Source organism: Myiozetetes cayanensis, unplaced genomic scaffold, assembly GCF_022539395.1.
Source record: "Myiozetetes cayanensis isolate MyiCay16 unplaced genomic scaffold, myiCay2020 scf21, whole genome shotgun sequence".
NCBI classification, from domain to species: Eukaryota; Metazoa; Chordata; class Aves; order Passeriformes; family Tyrannidae; genus Myiozetetes; species Myiozetetes cayanensis.
In genome coordinates this window covers 3,487,065-3,500,976 of record NW_026087423.1, presented here as the reverse complement: position 1 = coordinate 3,500,976, position 13,912 = coordinate 3,487,065, and the positions used below count along the sequence as shown (strand labels likewise).

The 13,912-nt window shown below is 51.7% G+C and overlaps 1 protein-coding gene across 4 annotated transcripts in view; it reads right to left on the bottom strand.

Moving 5' to 3' along the window:
• SRRM4 (serine/arginine repetitive matrix 4) overlaps positions 1–13,912 on the bottom strand; it is an 87,230-nt gene that overhangs the window by 22,909 nt on the left and 50,409 nt on the right. For all 4 annotated transcript variants that reach the window (XM_050317983.1, XM_050317984.1, XM_050317985.1 and 1 more), the window contains 4 exons: positions 5,108–5,251; positions 2,695–2,775; positions 2,074–2,145; positions 519–545 (listed from right to left, as the gene is read on the bottom strand). In XM_050317983.1, the coding sequence (XP_050173940.1) occupies positions 519–545; positions 2,074–2,145; positions 2,695–2,775; positions 5,108–5,251 (324 nt within the window). The remainder of the gene's footprint in view (positions 1–518; positions 546–2,073; positions 2,146–2,694; positions 2,776–5,107; positions 5,252–13,912) is intronic.

The window sequence follows — 13,912 nt, the reverse complement described above, 5'->3', positions numbered from 1 at the left end:
GAGTGCCTGCTGACAAATCTGCCTCGTGGGCTTGGCCAAAACCCTCAAAGGGATCAGCCAACTTGATGACTTTGCCTTTTTACACAGAAAAGGTGAAAACTTCTTGATAGCGTACGCACACGTACTGGAATCAGGAGACTTCTTCCAGTACACACCTGGGAAGCAACTGACTCTGAACGTTTCAAAGATGGGCACTGTTTGCAAATGAAACCATCAGAGAAATGAAGGTTCAGGTGCAGGAATGATGAGGTTGCCAGAGGTAACACCAGGAGGCTACACCAATTATGTACTTGATTGCACAGGCTGGGCTGGAGACCCAATTCCTGTGAGGTCTGAGGAACACATGAGGGTGAATAAGGAGAGGGTAGCCCCAGACCCAAGGGAATGGGGGTAGCCAAGGGTATTCTACGAGGAGACATAGAAGAAGTGTCTTCTGCCCCCACTCAGTGAACATCAGCCTTGAAGAGACCATTAAACTTATATTTCTAAGGGACCACCCACACTTGCTCAACTCTTACCTGTGCCTTCTCTTCTTTGAAGATAACCTGCAAGACACAAACATGTACATTTAGTACAGGGCCTCACAAAATTGTCAGTTTGAATCAGAGGCAATGTGTTTAGGCCCAGAGTGAGCACTCATGAACCAGCTGGGCAGAACTGGCCCCAGCTCTCCTTCAGCAGCTGAGAAATGGTGGTGTGGTAGAAGTGACTAGCACACTCTGCAAGTAATTCAGAATATGATCCTCAGGTTAACAAGTCTTCAGAGAGATCAGATACATCCCCTATCTCTGGTGGGTCCCTCTTCTCTGCTACTGCTTCCACAGTTGTGCACTGCATGTTGAGGTGGCCAGTATGAGTCCATTCCCTGGTTTTCTGAATGAAGACCAAATAGCAGTCAAAGGAAAAATCCTTTCTGTGTGACTGCAGAGCAGCCTCACAGCCAAACCACTGCTGTGCCTCTGTCTTGCCTCCTGGAGCATCCCTGGGATGACACAGGAGACACTTTTCTCATGTAGAGCACTCTGAGAGCATGGAGGACACTTCCACACAGCAAGGCCTGGACTCATTACACTGCACAGGCCACTGCCTCATCTCACCTGGGAGCACAACATCCTGCAGAAGGATGGCCTGAAGTCCTGCCCAAAGGGGCTGTGAGATTGCCTCCTGGCAAAGTCAGTCGGGATCCATAGCTGAAGTGCTACCAGGTGTCTGGAAACAACTTCCACTGGTCACTAATCCTGAATGGTTTATCATGCTGCCTTTTGGGACCAGCTACAGCTTATTCTTGGCTTGCAGGGACATAAATGGGTACTAAAGGTTCAAAGACAAAGAGTCTCTGACCAAGGACTTCCATCAGGAGATGGCATTCATAAAAGAGCATAGGAATCCCTCCTTGGGAAGAAACTGTTTTAAAGAAGTTCCTGTATCCTTATCTCTCCTCCTCTTTAAGACTGAAGCTCAGCTCTTCATCCTGTTATCCATTTTAGGTAGTTCTCCCTTTGGTTCAATATATTATAAATACATGAACTTTCCAAGGAAGATGGCATCCACTGTTCTCTTCAAATATTGGTTTAACAGCTGAGAGAAAACAGTGAAATATTTGCAATTTTAAAATTTAATCATACTCTGAATTAAAAATGGGCTTCAGAAGGGGAAGGTGGAGGCAGTCACCAGGGCTAGGAGAGGAGACCGGGATGTGAATGCGGGGAGCTCATCTGAGCTTTTCCTGGTCCTGGCACTTTCTGTAGGCTGGGAAAGAAGGGACAGGGACCAGTGCAAACCCTGAGCACCGATCCCACTGGCATCCCAGAGGATGGGGGCCACGTGAATACGACAGCAAGGACAGCAGGACCCCTTGTGGATTTGGTTTGTCCATCTGTCTGCCCCCACACCCCAAGCACCCCATTCTGTGCCCAGAGTTCACCTCTAGGTTGCCACTGCTGACAGCCAGAGCCTCACACCTCTCTGCTTGCTGGGCTCGACAGCTGCCCAAGGCAGCTGTGCCTCCCACCCCTTCTCCAAGCCCCCCAGCAGCTGCTGCCAGCTGAATTATGTTTTCAAGGGAAAAAATACCTGTTTCTTTTTCGCTTCTTGGAGCTTTTCTTCTTCTTCTTCTTCACAGGTGAGGGGCTGTAGGAGGGAGACCTGAGGAGACACAGGGGCATTAGGGACTGCAGGGCTCCCCAGCCCTCACCCCACCACCAGCAGCACCCCCAGGGCAGACAGAGGCTGTGGTCTCCCAGTGGGAATGGGATGAGGCCGGGGATGAGCCTCAGCACAGCTCTGCTGGCCTGAGAGGAGAGCAAGAAGATAGCGGTGTCTCTCTGGGCTGTGGAACCCCAGCCCCTCATGCCTCCATCTTACACAGACCCTCTTCCCTCACACCCAGCTGAGGGCTTCTGTCCCCTCCTGCCTCACATAACACCATGGATGACCCTCACCTCCTTCACTGACTTGCTTCCCTCATGCCCAGCTGAGGGCTGCCATCCCCTCCTGCCCCTTACGCAGCCATGGCCACCCTCACCTCCTTCACTGACCCTCGTCCCTCACGACCAACCCAGGGCTGCCCTGCCTGTCCCCTCACACCACCCACATTGCCATGGCTGACCCTCACCTCCTTCACTGACCCTCCTCCATCACACCCACCGAAGAGGTGCCCTGCCTGTCCCCTCACGCAGCCATGGCCACCCTCACCTCCTTCGCTTCTTGCGGCCAGATTTCTTCTTCTTCTTCTTCCCCCGGGCTGGTGGCGGCCGCTCCCCATCACAGGAAGGGCTGAGGAAGGGGGAAAACCCAACAAACATCAAAAACTATAAAAATAAACCCTGAATCAACTCCCAAAGGACTGTCTGCCATCCCCACCTCAAGGACATGGGGCACCAAGATCGGTGTTCGTGGTGGACTTGGGGCATGAGTGATGCTTAATTACCCTCAAACAAATTATTTGGTCACAGTTTAAAGTGTCTAATGGAGATATAACAAGACAGCTACACCACAGCAATGCTGATTATTTAAAACATGTTTGCTAAGGTTAACGACTCTGTAACAGATTTATAGGTTTTGTTGCTCTTTGTAAATATGCTTTAAATAATTAATTGGCATTTAGTTTGCACACAGTAATTATCACAACCAGATGCATCTAACTATAATAAAGGCTTGACATGTGTTAAGTAGTAATTGATTAGAAATATATATATATTTATTGAGACACTACGGTAATTGAAGGAGATATGCATCTCTTATACAGTTGTTAAACCTTGAAAATAAACCCTCCTGTAAATTAATTTCTTTTTTAAACATATGATGTCAAATTGCGTTATGTTTCAATGAAAAGCAAATATCATGGTTAATTAACTCAGAGCACTGGGCTGAGAAAATGACAGATACTTCATGGCTACTCATTAACTAAAGCAAATGCTTGTAAAGACAGGGACAGCTAATGGCAGCCTGTGGATCCCCAGGTTGATCCCAGATAGATTCCCAGGTGGATCCTCAAATGGATCCAGGACCAAAGCTTGTGGGGGCACAGCCAGCTCCCCAGGGCCTCTAAAAACTACTGCTGGAAATGAGGGTGCTGGGTGTGTGCCTCAGTTTCCCCCGTTCTCTCCATACCAGTGGGAAGAGCCAAGAGCAGGTAATGAGTGGAAGCAGCCCCATGTTTGGAAAATACTGTGGGATCCTCACTACAGAAACAGACTGAAAATTGAGCAGCTTTCTGTAGAAAGAACAAACATTATTGCTAATAAAAGTCCTAATGCAGAGCAAATGGCACTTTCGGGGGGGACACTCAGCCTCCACCACCCCTCAACACTTGATCAGCCAGGGCTTGAATCACCACCAAAATTACACTGTCATAAAACCTCAATTGCTTAGTGCTTTTAATATGCTCTGAAAAAACAAAATTGCTCTGCAAAACGAAACTGCAAGTTAGTGCTTCAGCTGTGAACTGTGGATGGGTGCCAAGTGCTTCTGGTGCAGTAAATCCGAGGCACAACCCCAGCCCCACAGAGCACCCACACACTCCTGCTTGCTCTCTTTCTCCTCCCGAGGCACTGTTAGGGCACATAGCACACTTTGGGCTCAGTGGGTCTTCTGTCTACAACTGAGGTAGAAGTCACGCATTTCCCAGGACTTCTCACTGTCACTAAGCTCAGACACCCACCTGGAGACACCCCAGGGTTGTGCTAGATCAGGGACCTGAGCACTGCCAACAGACTCTCCGTTCTCAGGATGCTCAAGGCCAGTTTGAAAGCTGGGCTCAAGCTGTGCTTTCTCCTGGCACAGCTTTGGGCTCCCCAGCACACCCAGGTCTGGGTGCCCCTCAGCCCCTACACCCAGGGGTACAGCTGAACCCCAGCCAAGGGAGAGCAGGGAGGAATCTCTGACCATTTGGCCACAGGCAGTTTCAGCAGAGCCCTTCTCCCTCTCCCAAGGGAAAATCTGTCTTTGATGTGGAAGCTTTCTGCCCTGTGCTGATCTGACTTTAATTGTTTCCCCGCGATTATAATCAAAGTCTAATTAAAAATGTGCTTCAGATTATTGTTCCGGTTAGCCTGAAATCTGAAGATATGAAATGTGCTGTCTTGCTCTTTCTTTGCAGCATCTTTAACCGAACGGAGAGGCTTTAATCGCAGAGATAGTTTAGCAGGCAGGGCTCAGAGACCCCAGCTGCTTCATTTACAACGTTCCATTCATTTTTCTCCTCTCAAGTGATCAGGGACTAACAACAAGCCGATAACGAAGCTGTGTCCTAATGAAGCCAATGCTGCTGGTCTGATCTAGGCAGGGGGAGAGGGGAATTGCTGAGGGTGGTTCTCAGCAGACCTGGTAGTGCAGAGGGGTGCTGGCAGGTCACCTGTCTTCCAGACAGGGATACTTGGAAGGAGGCTGTAAGAGCCAGCCCTGGAGTAGAAGTGAACTGCAGGTTTCTCCCTGCCAGCATGCACAGGGATTTCATACAATCACATGCATTTGTTGTACACTCACAGAGTTGTTTAAGCCATCCCCAGCTCTCACAGACCCCAGAGGGACTGGGTAAACTTCCACAGATGTCTCCCCTGCCACCCCTCGGCTTTGGGGTGACCCCATTCATAGCCCTGGCTCTTACCTGCGTGACCTGTGGTGCCCATGGTCTCGTCTCTCCCTCCCTTTGGCACAGCCATTGGTGGTGGAGGTCTCCCTGACCACGCAGCTGCTCAGCTTTTCTGGACGTCTGTCCTCCGCAGGGTAGGGCAGGCAGCTGAGTGTCCCACTGCCAGAGCAAGAGGAGAGAAAGAGAGCCATCAAGAACTGCCCCTTCAGCTGGGGGCACTGGCTGAGGGTTTCCCATGTCCTACAGAATCTCCTTTCCTTTCCTCAGGTAGGACCTGTGCTGCTATGAAGGAGAGATGCAGGTTGCTCTCAGTGCTCAGCCCTGAAATTCTCCCACAAGATTCCTCATTTCCAGCCAGAGCTGCACCCCAGGCTTGCTGTGCTCGCATTCAGAGGTGCCACGAGCACCGTGCAGCTGGGGAGCAGCTGGACAGCTCCATATTGCAGGGACAGTGTGGAGCTGTCCAGATCCAATCCAGTGGGGAAAGGAGAATGGGAGCTAGTCAGGACTCCTTCTCCTGCGTCCTGGGTTTTAGATCACCAGCTCTGCTGGGACAGGACAGGCCTTGCACTCTGATAGAAAAAAAAACCAAAACACCCTTTTGCATTTCAAATGCAATCTTCCAAATCTGTTGTTGCCCCTAATAATACCTTGGCACACATCCTCATCCTCCACTGGAAGCAAACTTTTGGCAGCCAGGGAGCAGCCCTTCTCCCTGCTCCTACAAATAGGGTGCTGGGCCAGTGAACACACCTGGTCCTGCTGAAAGCCCAACCTGGAGAGCCTGGCACAGCCCAGCAGAGCTAAGAGGAATCACCTGGGTCAGGTCAGTGCCTGCAAGAGCCCTGGGAAAACCACAGGAGCTGGTGAAGAGCAGAGCCAATGAGTGAGTGGTCGTTAAGAAACACCAGGGCTTGTGCAAGCTGAAATGAAGAAAAAAAGCCAAATGGAGAAAACAAACTCAAACGAGCCTGTGTGCAGACACTTGGGAGGAAAGTAAATAGCTTTCTGGGTCCTGCAGATGTTTATTTCAAAGAATGGAAAGATTAATGAGAAGCCATAAGCCATACCCAGCAGGGGTGCTGAGAACACTGGGGGTTTGGTGTCATCCAGAGTATTATTTGAATAGATAAAACAAGTATTGGCATGTCCAGGCTCAGCCTGACTGTGGGTTGATATCCAGGGTGGGTTGGGCTCAGCTGGCACAGAAAGTGTCCCCGTTTCTTCCCATTATCATTCTGGAGCCAATCCCAGCATTGGGCTGTGGGTGCTGGTTTGGAGTTTAGCCATCCCTCCCCAGGTCAGCTCTGAAAGGTCCCACTGCTGTGTCTGCCACCCAACCTTCCTCATCCCTTTGGAAAGCAGCACAACTAAGCCCCCAGGCCACATGGACCCCACCAGAGAAGGGGAAGGCTGGGATGTCCCCCTGCCAGCCCTGCAGCCCCAGTGGAAGATCCTTTAGGCTGCAGAGACCGCCGCAGCCATCACACGTGGGCCCCCTGCGGGGCCAGGGCTGCACATCCTGGGGGTTGAATGGGCCCAGTAGGGTGGTTAAAGAGCAATGTGACATTAAAAAAGCCTCAGTTAGGCATGACTAGAGTCTTGCATGCCCCAGGGGACACCCTGCTGCCTGCCTCAGCCATGAGCAACACGCTTCGGGGCTGGAGTTGGCACAGGGGCACCTGCAGAAGGTGTGTCTCCACCTGTTTTCTCTCTCAACAAGCTCCCACTTTCACTGATTCCTCCTTGGAGCCCATTTGGTAATGCCTGAACACTTAGGGATGTGCACAGCCAAATACAAGGGACAGGATTCACTGGGGTGAAGCTGGGTGAAATATTTCTGGCCAAGAACATGCAGGAGGTGATAGTCCCTTTGGCTCTAAAACTCTGTTACTCTGCTTGTAATAAATTCCCCAGTGCCTTCCCAACATCCACATTATTTTTAACCCTCCAGGAAGCTACACAGTTAATCGCTTTCTGTGTGCAAGCTAATTGGCTTGTGGCCTTTCCCGAACCCCTTTTAAGAACAGGCTCAATCATTAGGATCCATTAAAAACGTCCCCAAATTAATGACCTGTGCAAAGTCTGAGCTGGATCAACTCCAGCAGCGGAGGCAGGAGGGTTCCTCCCCGGGCTGGCAGCAGGCTGAGACACCACTGCCAGGCCCTGGGCACGGCAGGCAATGTCCTTCTCACCCCGGCCCCCACTCCCACTAATGGGATTTCCAGGTCCTGGGGTTAAAACATATTGGCCTCGAGGCAGTCAAGGACTCCTGTCCCGCAACGTGCCAGGAACCATTTCTTCTGGGCTTGGATGTAATTATTGATGGAAATAATTATTCTCCAATTCCATCAAAGGCTGGCTTCCATTCAACCAAATGTTCTCCTCTGATGGATGCTGAGAGTCACTAACGCTCTAAACTGGCTGGTAATCCCCTCATGTTGAGCTCCATGGACATTGATTGAATATATATATAAAACTGTATTTTTTTCTTATTGTCTTTGGTGTCTTTCATGACTGATATAAAAGTGATGCAGTTTGGTGTGAGCGATTACTGTGGCCTCAAAGGAGGGATTATCACACCTTCCCTGCTGCTCGTGCCTGCAGCAGGAAAGAAAAGCCCTCTGTGGGTGTTTTGCTGGAGCTGGCCCCGGGAGAGCAGTGAGGATGCTCAGTGTGATGCCACTGGAAGTGTGGGGGCTCACTCAGCCAGGAGGACGTGCCAGAGCAGGCAGGAAGAAGAGGAGATGAAAAGGATGCCCAGAGTTTGCTCTGCTGGGGGACAGCACTGCTCCAGCATTGGAGTGAGGACCAAAGCCTTTCTGCCCACCCATCCTACCTGCCCTCCAAGTTTCTCCATTTCCATTTGGCTATTTGATCACTTGCACTCACTTTCCTTTTTCCTTTATTTCTCCCATGCAGAAGTCCAGCCTATCCATCAGACCTGTCCAAAAGCAGCAGGCCTGCTCCTGATGGGAAACCCCCAGCAGGACACCTGTGGGCTGCCTGCCACCAGCTCAGTGCAGGACATGCCCTGTGCCACCTCCTGCCAAGGTCAGCTCACCCTGTCCCTTCCCATCTCAGCAGTCTCTGGTCCAGGAGGGGTATTTTGGGCTCATGGCAATTTTTGCCAAGGTTGCAGTGGCTCGAAAGGGGAAGCAGAAGGCACACAGGGCTCTCACCTCTCCATCAGCCCAAGCCTTGCACTGCTTTTCACAGCTCAGCCAGCCCATTTCCTTATTTCGGTACCATATTTGGACTCTCCCATGTTTTCCTTCCCTAACACGATGTATAGACAGCAGAGAGAAATGATCTATTGCTACTCTAATGGACATGATACAGGAAAGGTCACTGGTGGGAAAGAACCATTTGAAGAGGGGTGATTCCACCATAAAACACTGTGTACATCTGGAGGAGAAGGGGTGGGTGTTGCCAGCCTGCTGTGCTATGGGGAGGTCCCTGTTTATTTTTGCAAAATGCCTGACCTGCTTCCCACCAGCCTTTCCTAAAGGCATGTTGCATTTCTGAATCCCACTGGGCTCCCTGCTGCCAGCAGTGCCCCACAGAGCCCCATCTCCTGAGGCCATCCTGTCTTCCCTGGGGAGGGGATGTCACCCCCACTTTGTGGAGGCACTACGGAGGCCAGTTAACCACTGCCATTCCTGTCCATGGACGGATCCTGGCACCTTCCAGAGAGGAGGGGGCAAAGGCACAAGGCATTCTTTGCCTCAGCAAGCAGAGCTACCTCACAAACCATCCCCATCCCTCCATCCCGGGCTGCCATGCTCCATGCCATGGCCAAGTGCCATCTCATCAGGCCATGAAATGTGGCACTCGGTGATGCAGGCTCCTCTGGGAGCTGAGCCCAGCGACACCCGTCCCCTCTGGCCTCCCAGGGACGTGCAGTCAGCGAGAGTTTGGTGTGCATTTGACATCCCTGTGTGCTGACACCCTGGGGCCGGGCACTGCCCTCCTCTGCCCACAGGCTCCAGTGTCCCAGCCCAGCTCCTCTGCCCCAGCCCCACAGCAGTGTCCTGCCACAAAGCTTTTATCAGTCAGCCTTTTCCCCGCGGTAACTCATCTCAAGAGGAGACAAGAGCAAGAAAATTGTCCTTCTAGTGACCTTTTGGCTGCCAGACCCTGGCACCAAGGCCATCTCCCCACCTACAGCCGCATCATCCCTCACCTCCCCAGGATGGGCTCCAGCAATCCCAGCCCCTGGTGGCCTTGCACAGCCCCTCTGCCCTTCCCAGCTGCTCTGCAAGCAGCAGTGTAAGCAAACTGGGGCTGGATCATGCTAACCAAGCCTTTTTTTTTTTTTTTTTCATCCTTTATTTTCCTTTGCACACACAGCTGGGTCAGGTGCTGGGTGCACCCGGCTGCAAACACAAGCACTTCAGAGGCCCCGAACACTGACTGCGCTTGGCAGGCCTGCACTGACAGCACTTCCAAAGCTCGGGGCAGAGGATCTTGGAAAACCAGTATAGGAGCTTTACTACCTTCCCCACTTCAGCCCTGACTGGCTCTACGTTCCCATCTCCTCTGTAGCTCCCAGTGAAAAGGCAGGAGCAGCTCCAGCCAACCAGAGCCCCAAAACAAGCAAGGTTAAAGCATCTCTGATGAGCCCAATAGCTGTGAGTGCTTAACTGGCATTAAATGATGATGGATGGATGCCTGGCCTGGGAAGTGGGAACATCAGCCTGTGGAAGGACACGGGCATCCTGAGGGGAAGCAGCAGAAACTCGTGCACCCACAGCGCCTCACACCAGGGATGCTCTCGCCACTTCTCCTGAGTAACAGTGCACAAATAGGTGATGGAATACCTATCTTTTCTCTCTTTCCTCACTTGGAGGTCTTGGCTGTGCAGGAGAGGGCAGGTGATTGGTCAGGATCCCTGTTTTCCCACACCCTCATGGTTCTCTGCCATGGCCACATCCCATGTGCTTCCACCCCAGGCTTCAGAGAGGGTGGTCTGAGCTGCTCAAATAATTTCTAAAATCCACCCTTGGGGTTGAGAAGCCTTTTGGTGCTGGCAAATGACCCTTTGATTTTCTCTCTTGGTCTCCAGCTTTGCTCATCTGATTGAAAAATAAAACAGTCAACCTGTTCCCTTGTCCCTGGAAAGGGAGGGGACAGAAAAGAGGGTTGTAAAGACATCTCACAGAAAAAACTCCAGCAGATGTGTTTATGTAAAGCTCTTTGAAATGTGCACTAAAAATACCTCTTCAAAATTAGGAGAAGGGGAATATTGGAAGTGCTTCCCACAAGCACACACACACACAAACACCCCATGGCAGGTTCTTTCCCCACCTCATTCAACCCGTTATTATTAGTGCACCAGGAGCCCTGCCGTTTGTTATTGAAAATTATAATAGCAAATCACCGAGATATTTTCCTTGATTACACAGACTCCAAGCCAGTTCAATTTTAATCTTCTCCCTGCTATTTTTTTTTTTTTTCTGTGCATCAGCAGAGGCACCAGCTGCAGAAAAGCACGTGGTTTTCTTGAGGCAGTTTAAACACAGAAGAGAAATACAATTCTGTAATATACATTTTTCATCAAATTTTTGCCAGTCATGACTCGCCTCCCCCTCCTGCTCCCAGGAACCCTGTGTCCTGCTGCAAGCCTGTATGTGGCAGCGGCTCCTTTTCCTTCTGGGACTCCAGAAGGGTTTGACGATTGCTCCCAGCACATCCAGGGCCAAAAAAGCAGCTTGGCTCTTTATGTTCCAGCAGTTGATTTACTATGCGTGGTTAGACCAGAACAGAGGAGCTTCCCTGCTGGAAGAGGCCCTGGTAGTGGCACAGAATCAGTGCCAGATGCTCTGGGGGGGGTGCTGTGCTGTTGCAGCCCACGGGGAGGGCTCTGTCCTGGGCACCAGCTGGCAGTGGCAGAGGCTCACAGGATGGATGGCCCTGGCAGAGGGAAAAACTCCTCAGGGGAAAGCAATTTCTCCACGGACCATCCTTCTTAGGCAGGATCAGGCACGAGGGCAAGCACAGCCTCTCCCTGCTCCCCACGGCTGGATCTCCTCCTCCCCAGGGGCACCAAGACCCCCAGTCCCTGTCCCGCTTCCTTCCTGAGCACCCGGTCACCTCGCAGGGCTTTGGAGTCGCTTTCCCTCGCTGCCAGCCACGCAGGATGGCTCTGCTGACTGCCTGCCAGCAACTGCAGAGACAAACCCGAGGAATATGGCACATGGGCACATCGTTTCTAAAGGAAACCTGGACTGCTGCCCCATCTCCAATGGTTTCTACGGCATCTTGAGCCTCCCACGCTGCCGGCTCGGAGGTCCCTGTGGAGCTTCCTGCCCGTCAGCACCTGCACGCTGCTTGCTCTCAGGGGGACAATCCTGTGCCTTTCCTGTCCTTAAATCCTCCTCCTTAGACAAACACCCTGCGGGTTCCCTTGTCTGTATAGGAGCCAGTTTTACCCTCACTCAGGAAATAGGAAAGGAGGAGCCTTGGCTGTCACACGTGCCTGCAAATGTGGACAGACATGCTGACATCGCCATGCTGCCCCACGGCACGGCAATCCTGCACATCCCTGATCCGTGTTTTGGGGGACTCCAGGCTCCTGAGTGACCCAGGAACTGGTGTGAGGAGGGACTGGGACTGAGAGCTTATGCTAAAACCTGCCATAGCCTCATGGCCACTCTCCTCCTGGCTGACCACAAACAGCTCTCCCCGTCCCTGCCATTGTCCCCAGGCAGCCTCAGAAAGCCATGGGGGCAACTGCTCCTGGGTGAAGGGGACAGGAGCTCATGGCCAGGCATGGGGGCAACTTGAAGCAGCCCTTGCAGAGCTTGTGATTAGGAAAAGTCTGGATCTGAGCTCAAATTTCTCATTAAGTTCTCTCCTACAAGAACTGCAGGGCAAAACCAAACTGGATGAAGGTGAGGACCATGGGCTGAGAGGGAGGGAGCCCAGTGGCTGTGGTTGGCCAGTTCCCAACACAACACCAGGAGCACCAGGAGATGACCCTTAGCATTTTACAAAGGTTAAAAAAAAAAAAAAAAAGAAAGAAACTGAAGGATATCCTAGAAAAGAAGCACTTTGGCACTACCTGCAACGTGGTCAGGCTGGAGAACACCTTCACACCCAATGGCTGCACAGTGCCAGACCCTATTCCAGGGACCATCAGATGAACCCATTCCCTCCTTTGTCCAAAATCCTTGCTATCTGGCAAGGCAAACAGCAGTGAAATAGTGTATTTGCCAATAACAGCTCGTTAAATTTTAATCAAAGAGGGAATTGTGAGCACACAGTTACCAGGAGCTCCTGGGAGTGCTGAGAGATCACTTTAAAAATGAATTAGTAATAAGGCACGTTGGAAGCAGCAAGGAGAAGACGGCTGGAGAAGATCCACTTGGAGCAGAAATGCTGCCTTTGCCACTCACATACGGCTGTTTCCTCCTTGCTTCTTTTGAATTACCACTGGAAGAAGAGGGGAAAACACACTGGAAGTCCCAACACTAGGACAACTCCAAAAAAACACCTGTTTATGGAGCTGCAGCCTGCCTGTGGAACTGCCCTGGGAATGACTCCGTTTGACTGCTGCCCACCCCATCCCTCCATCCATCCATCCAGGCTGGGGACAGGGACACTCAGGTCGCTGCAAGCCATTAATAAACCACCCCCTGAGTCACTCTGTGTGCTGGGGCACAGTCATGGTGTCAGCTACTGAGCAGCAATGCCAAGGGCTCAGCTTGAAATAACTCCACCACTAAAAAACGCCCAGACCTCCCAGGACAGACCCACGAGTGCATCAGAATGGGTGTCCCAACATGGGTGTTCAGTGGCATCACCTGAGCAAGGTCTGGTGCAGCAGGGGTCCCTGGAAATCCTCCTGTTTGGGGCTTATCTCCTGAACTTCCATCCCCTGACGGTGCCCAGGGCTGCACTGGCGGGGCCACGTGGGGCCAGGAGGGCTCAGTGGCTGCAAGAAGCAGATGTTCCCGTGTGGGGAAGCGTGGGCAGCATCTAGCTCCTGTGGAAAGGAATTAAGCAACGGATTTCTGCTGCTGAGGGATGAGCCTGCAACGTCCTCTGCAATGTCCCCAGCCCAGGAAGGAAGATGACAAGTGGGATTTAACCCCCTCAGTGGGGTTTTCTGTGGCCAGAAGGGCTCTTTGCCTCCCTGCCTCACAACTGCTGTGTCATCTGAGCTGGGGAACTCACAAATTGCTGCTTCAGGTGGGAGGGTTTGGTTTGACTCCAATCCTCCTTCCCTGTAGCACCCCCTGGTCCTGTTGCAAACACCTCAGTGGTTGTGTCACCTGCCCAGGAAGGACTGGTGAGGAGGTTTTCAGTTAAGGAGAACTTCTGGCAGGGAAGACAGAAAGGTTTCTGCTCCCGCTCTGCTCCAAGGAGGGAGGCTGTGCCATCCCTGCCACGTGGCTGTCATTGGGGTGATCAGTGCTGCAGCACCCAGAGCCCTGTGGGGGTCAGAGCCTGAAAGAAACCTCCCTGTCTGCTCCCAGGTCTTTTCCCCAACCATCCACACCATTCTGCAACTGTGAATATTGTTTTAAATCATCCCAAAAAAGAATGGGAGGGATATTTTTTGGCTTACTGCTTCCAGGGAGGAATGTTTGGAAGAGGTAGGTGGGTCCCCGTGGCAGACCCTGCCAGGAAGGGCTGCAGAGGATCATTTCAGTTTTCATCCCATCCATCTTTAATTGGGTGTAATAATAATTTTATTGCTTGCTGGGATTTGTGAGGCTGAACTAATATTTGTAAAACACTTTGCTATCCTCAGCTGAAAGGCAATCCAGAGCGGCAAAGCCCCGGTGTTATTCACATTTGGATAATCCAGAA